The 17490-nt window shown below is 38.4% G+C and overlaps 2 protein-coding genes across 2 annotated transcripts in view; one reads left to right on the top strand and one right to left on the bottom strand.

The window, feature by feature from the left end:
• Positions 1-5593, top strand: part of LOC119829993 (nose resistant to fluoxetine protein 6-like) — a 32963-nt gene extending 27370 nt beyond the window's left edge. The window contains exons 9-15 of the mRNA XM_038352790.1: positions 568-699; positions 1426-1591; positions 2016-2095; positions 2375-2600; positions 3087-3261; positions 3938-4080; positions 4573-5593. Of these exons, the coding sequence (XP_038208718.1) occupies positions 568-699; positions 1426-1591; positions 2016-2095; positions 2375-2600; positions 3087-3261; positions 3938-4080; positions 4573-4701 (1051 nt within the window). The 3' untranslated portion in view covers positions 4702-5593. The remainder of the gene's footprint in view (positions 1-567; positions 700-1425; positions 1592-2015; positions 2096-2374; positions 2601-3086; positions 3262-3937; positions 4081-4572) is intronic.
• A 514-nt stretch (positions 5594-6107) lies between these two features.
• On the bottom strand, positions 6108-16651 carry LOC119830487 (O-acyltransferase like protein-like). Its single transcript, XM_038353532.1, has 13 exons — positions 16303-16651; positions 13543-13628; positions 12807-12909; positions 11768-11907; positions 10332-11079; positions 10177-10264; positions 9815-9943; positions 9425-9584; positions 8543-8712; positions 7761-7872; positions 7045-7252; positions 6737-6876; positions 6108-6227 (listed from the first exon to the last, which is right to left on the bottom strand). Exons 1-13 carry the CDS (start codon positions 16457-16459, stop codon positions 6108-6110), a joined length of 2361 nt encoding a protein of 786 aa, XP_038209460.1. The 5' UTR covers positions 16460-16651.
• Positions 16652-17490: the final 839 nt, after the last annotated feature.

Below are 17490 nucleotides of genomic sequence, written 5' to 3'. Positions count from 1 at the left end.
AAAACAAAGTAAACTCTGAGGATTTCAATAAAACTTTGGTCAAAGTGATTAATGTTCATGTTCTTATAACTCCTAAAATACGTAGTTATCCAAACATATGACTACGAGTTGGGTTACTTCAAAAAAAAAGCGTATTCCTCCCTTAAAGGCCGGAAACCCACACACATCCCTCGAGGTTTTGTGGACGTTTATGGGCGGCGCCTGCTCGTTTGCCCGCTAATATATATATAGGAACATGCATCAGAGAAAATTCTACTAATATTATAAATGCAAAGTAACTCTGTCTGTCTGTTACGCTTTCACGCCTAAACCGCTGAGCCAATTTTGATGAAATTATGTAGATAGAACTGAACTTGAGAAAGGACTTAGGATACTTTATTCCGAAACGATGGGTAGAAAGGGTCGAAATATCGGGACGAATAGTCTAGACCTTGGGAAAGACTATAGTCGTTAGACTATAGTCTACTCACAATATCGCGCGATATAACCGACTTCCACGCGGGCGAAGTCGCCGCCGGAAAGCTAGTCTTCTCATAACTGCGAAACTTACGAGACGATTTCCGGCAGCGGCATGCTGGTCACGTTCCTGTACTTCCGCACGAACGCGAAGGGCAAGCTGGACCGGCTCACGAAGGGCCGGCGGAAGATCACCGCGGGGCTGCTGCAGTTCTTCGGTCTGCTCGGATATCGGTTCGCCAGGTACGCTGTTTGCTTCTTCTGGACACTTGTGTGTATCAGGATTTTATATCCATGTTAGACCGTACATGATATTTGTATGTATTCTAATACTGCATTACATTAGGCACTATAATGTTATTTTAGAAATAATGCTAAATATAAGAATATTTTATCATTATTTTCTAATAATGAGTTAAATAAATTCTTAGACTGATTGCTTGTTAATGCAATAATCTTTAAATGTTTGCTTCGTTTTATCTTTGTTGTTCTCACACATTAGAATTTATAACCAAATACAACAAATACAAAACACACTGTTAAGTTTTCGTTTTCTTTTTTTCTATCTTTTTAATCTTTAAAGATTTTTACCTACAAGTGCATACAATGTACAAATACCTGGGAAGGGACTGGCTCTCTTAACACAGGTTATACCTAGCAAGAGTGCCAGAGCCTCTAAATCAAATTGTACAATTCATCATCATCATCATCATCAGCCCATATATGTTCCCACTGCTGGGACACAGGCCTCCTATGAGGGTTCAGGCCATAACCCACCTCGCAGGCCAAGTACGGGTTGGCAGATGTCACATGTCGTCGAACTTTTGATTCTTGGACATGCCGGTTTCCTCACGATGTTTTCCTTCACCGTTTTCAGTACATTTATCAAGGAGAAATGAAGATTTATTATTATTCACTGTTATCACTTCACCAAACACGAAACGGTCAGTAACGCGTTGTCGGCGACAGGTTGACGGCGCCGTACCTATTCATGCTGGGCGTGGTGGAGGTGACGATGAAGTGGTTCGCGCACAACGCCGTGTTCGAGCCGCCCGCGCTGGACCACGAGACGTGCCCGCGCTACTGGTGGCGCAACCTGCTCTACATCAACACGCTCTTCCCGGTCGACCAGATGGTGAGCTTTAACTTTTCCCTCACATTTTTTTTTTATAGTGGGGAAATCTTGCATAGATACCCACGGCCCCCGGGGATGGAGCCGTGGGTTATGTCGGATTCTTACCGACCAAAACCCCACTGTGTTCCGTCGAGCCACTTGAGTGAAGGGGCCACGGGAGCTGGTTAAAATACGTCCGCGACCCCTTCGGCTTCCAGCACTTGCTTATACGTAATCACCGTTTCCTCTTCCTCACCTTTTCCAGTCCATTCCTTTTTTCCAGCCAATCCTATCCTAATGATATAAAACAGACAGTTCTTCTAGGTTTATAGATCTATTTACAGTTATTTTAATGTTCAATTTCAAAAACAATTTGTTGGTTTTACCGGTTACCCTAAAATAGCTTTGACAGTTTCATAAAACTAAATAATAAATTGCTTTCCAGTGCATGTTGTGGAGTTGGTACCTTTCAGACGACACCCAGTTCTACGCAGTTAGTGCAATCTTACTTATCCTAGCTACCAGGTAAGTCTTTCTTACTCTGAACTTAATTAATCATTTATGTCTACTATGGCCAATTTTAAATAGGTAGTTATTAGTATCATCTAAACTAAACCACAATTTACTTCAAAGGAGTGTTTAAACAGTTTAATTCTATTCTGTAATTGTTCAAATAATAACGAATATAAATTGGACAACTTTCTTTCTTATGTAAAAAGGCCAAAGCATCATATTTCCACAACAAATTAAACCAAACAAAACAGTCACCTACCAAAATTCTATATATTCTACTCCATTTTCCAGCCACTTCAAGCTGTCAGTGATCCTGACTGGGGTTTTCTTCGTATCGTCCCTGTTCACGACGGGCTACGTGTCGTGGAGCAGCGAGCATATTCCCAACAGCGAGGATCCGTTCACGCAGTTTGATAAAATCTACGACAAGCCCTGGACCCGGCTGGGACCTTACCTTGTCGGCATGGCAACCGGCTGGATCCTGTTCAAGACAAACTTGAAAATTAGGATGGGCAGAGTGAGTTATGGCTGAAGATTTTACCCGTTTCGAATAATATTTCACTTATATTTGATCACTTACCCTTTGCACTTATAATTTATCTCGTATAACATACTAGCATTTGCGCGCAGCTTCGCACGCGTTTAATTCGGAGTAGTTTAATAGATTATACATATAAACCTCTTAAATCACTATCTATAAAGCCTCGTCAAAATCTGTTGTATCGTTTCAAAGATCTAAGCAGACATACATAGGGACTACTTTATACTATGTATACTAATATTATAAAGCTGAAAAGTTTGTTTGTTTGAACGCACTAATCTCAGGAACCACTGGTCCGATTTGAAAAATTATTTCAGTGTTAGATAGCCCATTTATTGAGGAAGGCTATATAGGCTATATATGTGTCACGGGCAAAGCCGGGGCGGGCCGCCAGTGTAGTGTTATATCAGATGTAAGTCAGTGTGTCCCCACCCCGATAACACGCGGGTTCGGCATCGGCAGGTGTGGGCCGGCGCGGGCTGGGCGGCGTGCGCGGGCACGCTGCTGCTGCTGGTCTTCGGGCTGTACCGCGCGGAGCTGGGCGCGGCCAGCGCGGCGGCGCACAGCGCGCTCTCGCACTCGCTGTGGGCCGCCTGCGTGGCCTGGGTCATCGTCGCCTGCTCCACGGGCTACGGAGGTGCCGACCGTCCCACTTTGTTTGTTTATTTATTTTGGTGAAAAAAAAAAGTAAAGTCCCGTGTCCCCTGCTGAGGTATGGGGCAGATGATATACATCTGTTTCACTGATCGATTTTTTCTTTTTTTAACACTTTATTGTGCTGTCAACGCAGCAGAAATAAATACAACAAAACTTACGCTAAAACATACAGCACAGAAGGCGACCTTATCACTTACAAGTGATCTCTTCCAGGCAACCAACTTTATGGACAAGTAAGTGATAAGCCTTCTGTGTCCTGCCAGACCGAGGCATTTTTCTTTTATTGTCCCCACCGGGAATCGAACCCTTCGGTTCCCTTCAGTTCTACGCTCACGCGTTTACCACTATACCAAGGAGGCGTCGTTTATTTATGTGGCTACAGTTTAATAGACTACAATCTCAATTCAGATCATTTCTTGTTGAACTATGTTAATGTTATCGCCACTTGAGCGAGATGTCTCAACGTGCTCTATTGACTCTGCAGCACAATCTTGGCAGCAACATGTTAATAGCAACAACATTCAACCTTGTTGCTCAACATATGTATACCTAACTGTTGAAAATCATAAATCACGTGCTACCCAATCGAAATCAGGCATTTTCATTTTATCCATTTAAAAGCAACTAATGAACCAAATTTTGGTTCCAAATTCCAGGCTGGGTGCGAACCCTGCTGTCGGCGCCCGTGCTGTACCCGTTCTCCCGGGTGACGTACTGCGCCTACCTCGTGCACCCCGTCGTGCTGCGCTACGTCGCCATGCACCTCACGCACCCCATACACTTGGGCGAGATGCTTGTGGTGAGTGCACACACAAACAGCAAACAACAAACAAACATACCACAGTACACTGTACAATTTACTCCGCATATCCATACTTTGATAGCATAAACAATAATATATCATATCATTAATAAATGGCGTTTAAAATCCTTTAATAAGTTTTTAATTTCTAAGCATAAACAATATATAGGATAGCATAATAGTCTAGAAACACACGCACTCCATTACAGTACACTTAACACACACTCCGTGTGTTACGCAACAGACAGATACTCACAGTACACTGCGTACACAATACACGGACGCACACACGTGCAGTGTACACAACAACTGATAAACATTACACTGTACACAGCACATACATACAATAAAGCACCAAGCTTAAACTTGCAGTGTTTTCAACAAAAGACCCTTCCATCAATGTAGTTAAAGATATGACCAAAGTTCATTTACTTTTATTTGTCTCTTAATCTTAAACAAATGTTAATTTTCTCTCCATTGTTTTTCTAGTTCGTACTTTTCCTGGGACTGACTGTGATATCCTACTTCCTCGCCTTCATCATATCAGTAGCCTTCGAAGCGCCCATCGTCACCATGCTGAAAATTGTATCACCGCAGAAGAAACCCCACAGAGTGTAGACTACATTACTCCACAATACATTGCTTTACATGTTACATGAAAATCATCAGTTCCAATGAATATTGTAACCAACACATGAAACAATGTATTAGTTTAACCCAAAAGTCGTAGTTTTAATGTTTGATCGTGGACTTAAATGTCGTGTGAGGAGAATACTGAATAAGTTATGTTAAGAGAGGAATTGACTCGTGTATGTGAAAGACGTTGTGACTCGTGTGACGTTGTTTTCTATTTATGTATTTCTTTTAAAACTTTTATAAAACGATGTTTGGTGTTAGCCCAAGGCCACGCTTGTTGCTTTCCAATGCACTAATAGGGAATAAATCTCATGAAACACATCAATTAAATTCAAAATAGTGCAAAAAGTCATTTTAAGCCGACTTTGTACCTCTACACATAAAAGAAAGTGTAATGTGTAATTATAATATTTGGACTGACTTTTCTTAAAGACAGAAGTCCTGAGATTAGCGCTTTTTTAATAACATGCCCAATTGGCCTCGTGTTTCTGCCGCAGCGTGCGAAATTATAAAATACTCGATAGAACCGTGTTAAATTAAATTATAAAAATATTATTTAGATTGTAAATATATGTACAAATATTATAATTGTACTAAATCGTGACGTTGTATTTTCTTTTTATTTACCTATTTTAAAAACATGTACTTAATTTTAACAAATAAAACAAATAGACAAATAGTTTATAGTACTACAGAAACATTCCGAATGAAACATTCCTAAACGTATAAGTGTGTTAATTATTTGGTAAAAAATTTCAATATAGGTATATGTTAAAATGACGTGAGATTTTTTCGAAATTATAAAAATCCTTTCTTTGAAAGAAGGAATATGTTTTGCTCAAATTACTATTTTATAATTATTATGTAGATATATGAAAAGTGTTTTTCGTGTTTGCTGTTTATTGAATGACAATTTATTATTATTTTAGTAATAAGCTCCAAAAATGTAAATAAGTTACCGCTATGTAAATATGCTGTAAATATTATTTAGCGATAAGATTTATACGATTTGTAATAAAACACAATTTGATTTATATTTTGTTTTATTTCGAGGTAACAATTGATTCTTATAAATTAATAAATATTATTAAACACTGCATTTAACAGAATTAGCTACCATTTCTGATAAAACTGTATCTTATAAAGTAAGTATCTAACTTTATACCCTAAAAATTTACAAAATCAGTCTACTTTGATGAGTATTTTACCATAATGTAATTAAACAATCTTTAACACATTCGTCCCAATCATAACTACACATATTTATTACATTCCGTTTGTAAATTAGCGTTCAAAATTTCAAAAACTCATATCCTATCCTCTAAAATTATTGAAAGAAAACGCAACTCAATGTCCTAAGAAAAAACTGAAAGCGATATGAGCGTATGCTATCGGTACACATAGTCGGAGAGCCTGGTGAGGAAGGAGCAGGTCGGCATCTCCACCAACACGCACAGACAGAACGCGCCACCCAGCGTTGCCGCCGTCACGCCCAGGTAGTAACATAGCTGGAATATTACAAATAACCACTGTCATTATAGGAACATGGAAACTAACTTTTCGAATTTAATATCTATATTGCTTGGGCAAGGAAACAATACAAGCCCACCTCCCTTTTAATTGCGTGTGCTATTTTGTTTTTGTTTGTACATTTATATAGTCACTTATATATTATACATACTAGCTGTTACCCGCGGTTGAAACCGCGTAAGTCCGTATCCCGTAGGAATATCGGTATAAAAAGTGCCTATGTGTTATTTCAGTTGTCCAGCTATCTACGAAGCAAAATAGTATTATTATTCACCAATAGATGTCAGGAAAAAAACTGCTTATCTTTGAAAACCAACTAAAGAAGATCGCCACGTTCTGCCATTTACAAACGGTGCTGTCATTTTACATTCACATATTATTCACAATAATTGTGTGCGTCAGAGTTGTGCGCGTGTGTGCGTGTGGTACGTGCGCGTGTGTGCGTGTGATGTATGCGTGTGGTGTGTGTGTGTGTGTGCGCACTCACGAGGCAGGAGAAGGAGGCGCAGAGCGCGGTGTCGGCGGCGAGCAGCGCGCTGGCGGCGGCGCCGTGCAGCAGCAGCGCGCCGTAGCACAGCCGGCTCGCGCCGCACCACGCGCGGCTGTCCAGCAGCTGCCGCGTGCGGTCTGCGAACCATTTGCTATATACTTATATTGATCAAAAAGTACAAAAATATATAAACGGTGTTAATAGGGCTTCTTAAAGAATCTAGATGAATAAACGTTTGATTTTGAAAAAAAAGTTCTCCCAGCACCCCAACAGGACCCAACAAAAATTTAATATACGATACTCACACGCGTACTTCGTTGAGCAAACCACAGCTGGCCAGATCCCCGCAGCGGGCCACAGCAGATGTAGCCACGCGGTGACCCACTCGGCCCCCGCTCCGCCCGCAGCCCCCGCAGCCCCCGCACCCCACGCCCCCCACACCTCCACCCACGGCAGCGCGCACGAGCCGAGCGCCGCACAAAACGACCACACCCACAGCGATATTGACCACATCTGACACATAAAGTAGCCATTGAAGACACCATTATCCACTTATATGATTTCCAACTTTAAACTTTAATATAGTGAGCACATGATCCATAGCGGAAAATGGTATCTATTAATATTAATTGAAAAATAATTGTCAAATATGTGCAGCTATTAATGCAGCTGGCTGGACAACTGGACAACAACTCCTTTGTCAATGACATGAACTCCAACAACAATGACTTTAATGATATACAATAATTGTATGAATTCATAATCTTTCTGTATAAACAGAGTCGTCAAACAGATTCATACATGGTTTTGTAGTGCTACTTTGCTAGTAGGACGCTTATAAGTGACAAAGCACCGAATAGGGTCGGCGGCGACTGGTCAGCTATGTCCACCCTATGGAGCACGCACTTTCTACTTTATTGTAAAAGCAAACAAGGGTGCAGCTTAAATAGCTCTTAAAAATTGTGAAATAAAGATTCACAATAAAATGAAACCATACATAAATAAATAAATCTTTCTTTACCTTAGGTACAGTGAGCAGGCCGTCTATACGGTGCACGAGCCAGCCTGTGAGCACCCCCAGCAAGTAGGGCGCCGCGTGACTCCACACGTGCCCCTCCCATGCGTACCCCTCACTGTGTGCAGTATTAATTAATATATAATTTATATTAATTGTTTGAAACAAGATATGTTGACTACCCATTCGCTCACATGGCGGGCACAGGCAGAGTGGAAGAGATTCGATTGCTGAGGCGGGATCGTGGGTGACCGAGAGGCTAGGCGTTGCTACCGTTTGGCAAAAAGATTCGGGTTCGTATCGCGCCTCCTAATAAAAAAAATCTATTGTTCAAAAATTTTTCATTTATAAAGCATTTGAATCCCATTAACTAAAAATAACGTTGTAAAGATACAGTTTGTGAAATAATAAAAAAAATTGTACATTTTAAAGTGTAAGCAAACCAATCGTTATCACCTCCCCATATGAGCGTATTGTATGTGGTAGTCGAGCACGTTTCGGCACGAATTGGGCCAGCTCGTACTGTGTTTCGTTCGATGTGTGGAGGACTGCAGGCCCACATCCTTTTCCTTACCCTTCCTTTCCTTTATTCCTTTCGCCAATACTTTCTTATTCCCTTCCCAATTTAAAGTCGGTGATCCATTTGTAGAGGTGTAAAGTCTGCAATGGACCTTATGGCTCTCTAAATCTTCATGGGTGGTGGTAGCGCTTACCATCAGGCGTCCCACCGACACACATTACCGACTGTAAAGAGCGGGTGCCCTACCCTCACAGATGAAGCAACTCACCGGAGGAGAGTACCGCGGGGGGTGAGCAGGTCGAGCGCGGGGGCGGCGAGCAGCAGCAGCGCGGCGAGCGCCAGCGCGGGCCGCTCGCGCGCCGCCAGCGCCGCGCTCAGCGCCGCGCCGCCCGCGTGCAGCTGCGCCTCGCTCGACAGGTACCACGACACTTGCATGCACTGGGAGTTCGTACGTGTGGGTGTGGGTGTACTGTGAGTACCTCGTGCTCTACATACACGGGTGCGTGTAGTGTGAGCCGAATAGTGCAATCACGGAACGCATCAAACGCATTTTACGCAAATATCGCACACATAGCTGCGCCGTATACGCGACGAAGTATGGAAATTTATGCGATGCGTTTTCGTACTGTGAGTATGCTTTATATTCAGTATGGATGTTCTCCAAATGACTTTACAAACTGGAAGTATACAAATATGAGTGAAGTCAATCACTAAATCCAACCCAAACATTAAGTATTCAACTCAATTTGTTGCATAAAAATTTATAACTAGCTGCGCCCCGCGGTTTCGCCCGCGTAAGTCCGTATGCCGTAGAAAGATCGGGATAAAAAGTTGCCTATATGTTATTCCAGTTGTCCAGCTGTCTACGTACCAAATTTCATTGCAAACGGTTCTGTAGTCTTTGTGTGAAAGAGTAACAAACACACACACACACATTCCTAAATACTTTCGCATTTATAATATTAGTAGATAGTAGGAAGTAGAATGTACATTTGACATACGGTTTATATACACTTAAAACCGCCTTCAAGAAAATAACGTATATGTAACCAAAAGGTGTAAGAAGTGTTTATGGGCGGTGGTGACTATTTAACATCAGATGGCCCATCTGCTCCTTTGGTACTAATAAAAAATCCAATGTAGACCCAACCTGTTCCTCCCTCGGGTACAAGTTGGTGACATACAACAAGTTCCGCCACCAGTGCTGGTGGCACGTGTCGGGGGCGCCGCCCCCGAGCGCGGAGCCCGAGCGCCCCGCGCGGGACGCCACCGATGATATGAATATCGCGAACACGTAGGGAGGGAGCAGCCTGGGGGGGGACAGTGGCAATCAACATCTATTCTAGCTGACAAAAATGTTGTTAAATATCAGCTTTCATAATTTAAAGTCCCATAATTTTAATGTTAAAACTTTTACAGACTTAGTCTGAAAAGTGTTAACTGTGGTTTATGTTATGTGTCTGTATGAAAAGTTTTCACCCACGTGTCCTTAACTGAGAACTAAACAAAAAAATCATCACGAATCATAAATCCCACGCACCGGATAGCTCGATTGATGATGAAACAGATGAGCTGCGAGAGCTGCCCGCACGGCCCCGAACAGCGCAGCACCTCCTCGCTGCTGTAGCGCCCCTTCAGGTAGAAAAAGTGGTGCGCGCTGAATATACCGCTGCAAATGGCACACAATAGAATAAAATATAGAATAAAACACAGGACAGTATAGAACAGAACAAAACAGAATAGAAGAGAACGGAGTAGAACAGTTTTAGAACAAATTAGGTCCACTTATTAATTTATGTCTGGTCACTCGATTGCTAAGTGTAAATTTATGACCTTAACTTTTTAATTACAATTACACCAGTTTTTTTAAATGTATTTACAATTAGACCACAAAGAACTAACCTTACAAAGAAAAGAGCATCAAACGCGAGTGTCCCTGTTGCCATTATATTGTAATACATATTACCAGGATCATTGACATCGCCGCTATCTGAAATAAACATGTTCTCTTAAATCCTATCAAACGATATAACAGCAGAAATGACGAGAGCACTCACTCGAAACGTAGCTAACAGCGACAGCTACGTGTATGAAAATGATCCAAAAGGTGGCGACAATTTTGACAGCGTGTATCACCGCGAGATCCTTGTTCGCCATGTTGGTATTGAACACCCTCATCCAGCTGTGCTTTATCGAGAAACTAAGCAGCAGATCCTTCACGAGCCCGTTAGTTTTCTTGATCTCCGCGTTGGAGCTTGCGCACGAGTTGAACTTCATCCGCGGACACGGCGGGAAGTTATCGAACTGTCTCGATATAGCGCACTGCTTCCTGTATTTCCCGCATCGCCTGCAGTTCCCGGTCCCCTCCATGTTTACTACGCCCAGCGTAATCGAAGGAGGCAGTTTTGCATCGCATAGTTTTAGCGTTCCAGCATTATTCGCGTTCTTCATTACAGCGTCTACTATAACTGGCCGTGTGATTGTTTTCGTTGTTTCAACGTTATTGTTAGGTTTATTTAGGTTTAAAGTTTGATGTTTTAATGCGAATACATCGAGATCTACCAATGTGGCTATTACAGATAGGAGGATGAAAGTTATTGTTATGAGGATGGTCAGGACGGCGACCACGTCGTCTTTAATGTCGTAACCTTGTATTTCTCTAATAGAAGTGATTTTAATCGATCTGGTGAGAGAGTTGTTGTACTTCAAGTGGTCGTTCAGCATGATCGAGAAGTTTATAATTGAGACAATGTCTTCAGATGCGCAGGATCTTGGCAGACAGACCCCCAGCGTCACATCGTATGACTGTAATGGGAAAATTAAAGTCTTAGATGCTTACACGTAAAATAGTGCAGAAATAAATAATTGTACGATATACAGTTTAAGCGTAATTGTGCACTTGTTCTATCTACGTTTTTTTATAGGTAGGTAAAAAATATTATTCCGGGCCGGATGACAAAATTTGATGAATTTAATGAATGATGAATCCCCAGTTGATTCATAGCCTTCAACTTTTCAGAACTTCAAAGGACTCTACACACTACAATCCAATTTGCATTTGCAGATTGCAATGAAATTTGATACGTAGACAGCTGGACAGCTGAAATAAGATATAGGCAACTTTTTATCCCGATATTCCTACGGGATACGGACTTACGCGGATGAAACCGTGGGGCGTAGCTAGTGTATTATAACTATGACTATAACAGAGAGGTGACAGAAAAGAAACAATATTTATCTTGAAAATTATGAGATGCCCACTAGATCATTCGGATCATCACCGTCACGTGGTATAGCGGAGCATATCGTGTTAATTTCCGTTCGAAGCGTTCCTATTGCGGTCATAGTATGATACGTTGTAATAACTTATTTAATTTTAATACGAATTTATATAACATTGATCGAAGCAAGCACAATCGTAAACTTTCCACAAATAAGTCTCCCTAAAATTAGTAACTTGTTAGCGTGTTTAAAGCCTAGAACAATCCATCACCTTAGCCAAAGCCAGGCTGGTGAGGTTGAGCTGCAGCTGCAGCACGGAGTATGCGAGGGTGAAGGGCGGCGCGTTGTCCGCGCGCACCAGTCGCCGCACCAGCTCGTCCCGCTGGACCAGCGCGTGCCAGTCCTGCTGGTCTGCCCATAATATATACCAATAAATACCAAGTTTATTTGCATCAAACAGTTAACCGATTTATCACACATATTAGAGAATAGAATTGTAATGAACATTACAAAGAAAGGTTTTGGGGGCGTGCTTTTTATGGGAATGGTTATATTGTGGTCTGAAACGTGGATATTGGAGTAATCATAATGATGTTATAAATGATGATGAATCGTGATGGGACTGTTCTGCGAGACTTCATATTCATTCGGCGTTTTTCATATTTTCAATTAAGTAACACATTACTTTATTATATTATCCTAATTACCTACAACATCTACCGATTTACGGCAGCAGAAAAATCACTGACTTTATATACATCCAATTACAAAACCTCACAGTTAAAAGAGACTAACGTCGTGCAGTAACTGTAATCAAATCAAATGTAACTGTAATCATATATGAGCATAAAATCGCAAATTAATCTATGCTAATATTATGAAGCTGAAGGTGTTTGTCGAAGGCACTAATGTCAGGAACTACTAGTCCGATTTGAAAAATTCTTTCAGTGTTAAATAGCCCATTTATTGAGGAAGGCTATAGGCTATAAATGTACCACGGGCGAAGCCGGGGCGGGCCGCTTGCGTAAAATTATAAAGTAACTAGATTTTGCCCATGACTTCGCACGCGTTAAATTCAGAGTTGTTTAATACTATACATGTAAACGTTCGTCTAGAATCACTCTATCTATTAAAAAGACCCTATCAAAATCTGTTGCGCAATTTTAAAGATCTTAGCATAGAGTCACATACAGACAGTGGAAAGCTTCTTTGTTTTATACTATGTAGTTATGTACTGATTTTCTCCAATTTCTTGAGAGCATAAATTTTGACAGAAACAACAAATTAATAACATTGAACAAATAACTCACTCCGCCCAAAATTTGTGTCCCCCTTGAGCAACGTCTTGAGGTAGTCCCTGTTGTAAAACTCTCCCCATGTCTCATCTTGTTCATGCGACTCATACGCATCGTTCTGAAATAGTATATTTACATGTTATGTTATATTAATAACACCTATTACTAATGTATATATATATGTATATTTTAATTGGAACTAAAATTTTGATTAATAGGAAAACGTTAATCTTAGGAACTACTTTATTAATAATATATAATATAATATTATTATGCACAGTATTATGATATCTGTAGTATTATATTATCTGTGCTATAACTGTAATAGGTACTTTTTCATTAATTTTGATCTCTTGCCAACTAGACTGATACATCAATGTAAAAAAAAAACAATCTAAGAAATAATATCCCGACAGGGTTCCAGCATTTTAACATACATCTAATCTAAAACTCAGTATATTTTCCTTTTTTGCCTAGTACTAGTTTTGCGCCGCTGCTTTACTTCCGTATATTCACGTCATCATACAAATTTTCATCTCCAATTTCACACCAATCTTTTTATTTAAATCTAAAATTAGACTACATCCTTTGATAAAACTTCATCTATCTAGATATAAGCAATAATATATACAGAAGCTAGGAAGATACCGTAATACGTACAAATTGTGTTATCTTAACATTCATATTATGTATTAATTATTATCATAATAGAAAGTTAAAACTGTCTTTTCTTAACAGAGAAGGGACATACCAACATCTGGCATTGTTGCTTCGACCCCAGCCAGAACTTGTTGCCCGTGAAGAATGATGCGGAATACCTGCCTGATGCATCCGCGGCTAAAAGTTAAAAAGAAAAGTAAAAAAATAAATAAACATTTGTAGAGAAATTATTATTACTCTATTTTCCTTAATTATTTTTTGTGAATTCGTATTAGCACGGATTACTAAATACTTACTAAGAGTATCAGTATTTTTCATTGCTTTTTTGGCGATTTGTATCCAGAATATTAGGAGCATTCAAATTTAACGTTTTTGTAAATAATAAATATAATAAAAAGGAAACTTTTATACATTTGTATGTTTGTAACGTATTCACATATTCAAAAACCACTAGACCGATTTAGAAATTAAAGATTTTCGACGTTTCGAACACTTTACAGCGAGAGTGGTCACAGGGAGACCCCCTGAACAATATAATGAATAAATCGCGTTTAAAATCCGTTTAAAAGCTGTCTTTAATTTCTAAATGCGTAAAACACTCGCGTAAAATCAACAAGAAAACACTACACTGGACCGATTTCAAAAATTATTTCACTATTACAAAGCTGCAACTTCACTGAGTATCGTAGGTTATAAATAATAACAGATATCAATTAATCTGGTAATTTTAAAATCATGTTAAGCATTTACGCAAATACACTTAACGGATTTCAGTTAAGTTATTTATGTATTCGAAATTGGATTAACTGTATCGACACACAGACTGGATTAAACGATGAATTACGATTTTACGCATCACTAGTTTGTTATTTTTGTGACGAAACAAACCACTTGTTCCTATATCACACATAATATGCAGATGTAGGTATAATGTCATGAAAATCAATGTTTTCATGTTGGGCTTTTTTCACTCATTTCTTAGGAAATAAAATCTATGTTATTATATGAAACTCTTTAACTATTCATCGGTTTAAAAAACGGGAGGGATTTTTATAGCAACGTTCATTAGTCATTTATTTTAACAAATTAGTTTTTATTCCAATTAGTTAACTATGTTTCTGCTTTTACAATACTCGATAGAAAATATTCCATTTTCAAATTTCCCGGTTATAATTTATATTCTATTTTTGTAAAAGAAACTTTCATCATTAAAATATACATATATTTTAATGATGAAAGTGTTAAGTTTAAACGTGCGTTATTTATTTAAATACACTGATAAGAGCTTGAAGATAAACAAAATAGAAATTGTCGGCACGTTAGTTAAAATACATAATTGCCTTAATGACTGAGTAGATATTGTTTCATCGAGTTTTTACCGCAATCACGAGATACTCTCGCCGTCTGTCACGCAAAATTAGCTTTTATAGTAAAAATGTCATAAACCTCAATATTTGCATGTTTCATAAGTTATAAAAAATCGTTTCATTATGATCAAACGATTTTTTAAACGTACTAACCACAGCAAAACTTGCGGCTAAAAGCGAAAGTAGTATTGTACGTATACGTGTCGTTATTTTCTTCATTAATTCATAGCATACCCATTCCCTATATGCAGATTATAAAGTTGGCAGACTTACGCTTAAACAAGGGTTGTTTGATTAATTTGACATATTGTATCTGTGTATTGTGAAAAGTTCCGTTGTATTATGGAAATTCGTGTGTCGATTTGGCTAGCTTAAGCTTAGCTAATATTTCAGCAGCGATTTCCAAGATACGCCGTTTGGTACAAGCACCAAGATCTCACTAATTTAAATGGCTATAAAATTTGTGTTTAGTTTTAATAGAATTTTAAATTCGACGCTTTAAATACGGACTTGGTGATGACCAAACCGATAACTAATTTATTAATACTTAAACTTCTAAAATTTTGTTATTTTATATACTTATACGGGGTAGTTGGACAAGTTTTATCCCTAATAACACGCTTCAGGATTTAATAACAAAAAAACCAAACATTTATCTATTAAGAGGATAACATTTTTATTTCACAGATGTTTAATTGTTGCCTGTAATGTCATTGACAGTGCATCATCTCACGAGATGCGCTGGCGCGTGACACTTTTGCTTTCGATGCGTTTACATTATCATAATTACGATCTTCCTAGGATTCGTTACTTATTTCTACGCAACCAATCACATGTATTATGACTCAGTTGACAGCAGGTGTTACATAATTTTATGAGCGTGGATGGCACAGATTAGCGCAGATTCAAAATGTAATTTTAGGTGTGTAATGTTACATTATGTGTACATTTATGTAAATTACTTTCACATAAAAAACGAGAGAACGTAAAACAGTATAAATCAGACCGAGTATAGCGACTGCGCAAAATCAGTCTCTTTTAAACAAAATTTATGATACACTAGCTTTTCTTTTCTTTTTTTAGCCGGCCCGCAGATTCGCAAGCGTTAAATTCGAAATAAAACCGCTTTCCACCCTTTTTTCCTATGTAATTATACATATGAACTTTAATTTTAAATCACTCTATCTATAAAAATAAACCGTCAAAATACATTGCTTCATTTTAAGGATCTAAGAATACAGACACACAGACGCGCAGAATGCAACTTTGTTTTATACTATATAGTGATTAAAAAAGGAACTTAACTTTTGCAAATAAAAAATTTATAAAGTTTGAAACAAAAAATGTTCAATAAAAATTTATACTATCCGCAATTTATATTATTGAGCTAATTACATAATGCTAACTTGAATATACTTTTTTATATTTAAAGACTATAATAATTATCATCGTAAAATAGACATCAACAATGCAGGATTACTCACTTTTATATGCCCAAGCATGTCCATCCAAATAATCTCTGAAAAACACACTCAATTCCGTCCAACAATACCTATCCAAACTCAAATGTACACCATTTTTTATTTTCGGCCACACCAGCGCAAGAAAAGAAGGATCATAGACTACAAACAAATTGTCCATTAATTGTTCATGAGCGTGTATGGTCTTTGACTTTTCGCGGGACTCTTTTTTTAAATATGTATTTTGGCGCGAAATAACATTTGCACAATTTGTGAAACTCGAAAAAACTAAAACAATATAATACACTCTTATATACATTTTACATAATATGTTTAACTTTTATTAATTCGTTTCAGCGTGCGCGTTCGTTGCGATCACAAACAACAATAAATACAAAATCTTTGGCGACGCACGCATACGCTTAAAGTTTTAATTGGTAAAGCCAACAACCGTTAACTACGCGTATATCATTAAACATTATGAAAGGGGATTGCCAGCTAATACATAAAAATGCATTGTTTTTACAACTTAAAAACAATGCATTTTTATGTAAATTAATGCAATTATTTGCATATGGACTTAGTATAAAACCAAAGATTGTTTATTCAACAACAACTTCGTAGTAAATTTATTTTTAAAATCGCTTACCGAACCCGCCTTCTTAATATTCAAAAATCTTTTTCATAATTTAATTAAGCTTTCCTCTGTGTCTGCAGTTTTGACTCTGTCGTAGACGCCTTAACTTTGCACTGGATTAGTCCTAAAAGCTATCATTTATTATTATCATTATTATTTATTTCACCTATTTGTATTCACTTTTTATTTTCACTTTGTTCCACGTATTTAATATTATTTTTTCTCGTACAATTATAACGGTATTTATTTATTTAATTCTTTCTACCCTCTACTGGTGTTGGTAGAATATCAGCGTCAGGGTCCCATTGACTGTGATATTTATGCTGAGCCAAGACCCTTTTTAAGAACACAGTGCACATTTGTCTCCGTCCTTTTTTTTTCCTCTCTATGTTAATTTTTCTTTGTGTAATCGTCTTATTTTGTAATTGTCATGTATTTAATGTGTTCTTTTAATAAACTTTTTATCTATCTATCTATCTATCTATCTATCTATTCCTGACTATGAGAAATGTCTCATCGCTCACCTCATTATTGAAATAGTATTAACTTTCGAGTTAGAACTCCTACCATGTATA

Source organism: Zerene cesonia, chromosome 11, assembly GCF_012273895.1.
Source record: "Zerene cesonia ecotype Mississippi chromosome 11, Zerene_cesonia_1.1, whole genome shotgun sequence".
NCBI lineage: Eukaryota > Metazoa > Arthropoda > Insecta > Lepidoptera > Pieridae > Zerene > Zerene cesonia.
Note: the sequence above shows the minus strand (reverse complement) of the source record. Positions and strands in the feature narration are given on the sequence as shown.

Bases quoted from the DNA above. Each gene is read 5' to 3' on its own strand.
- LOC119830487 (XM_038353532.1), bottom strand. From the start codon at position 16,459: ATGGACAATTTGTTTGTAGTCTATGATCCTTCTTTTCTTGCGCTGGTG. The intron at 6,877-7,044 runs GTGAGTATCGTA...AATGGTTCGCAG, and splicing joins TTGCTCAACGAAGTACGCGT to ACCGCACGCGGCAGCTGCTG. The intron at 6,228-6,736 runs GTGAGTGCGCAC...GTAATATTCCAG, and splicing joins GCGCCTCCTTCTCCTGCCTC to CTATGTTACTACCTGGGCGT.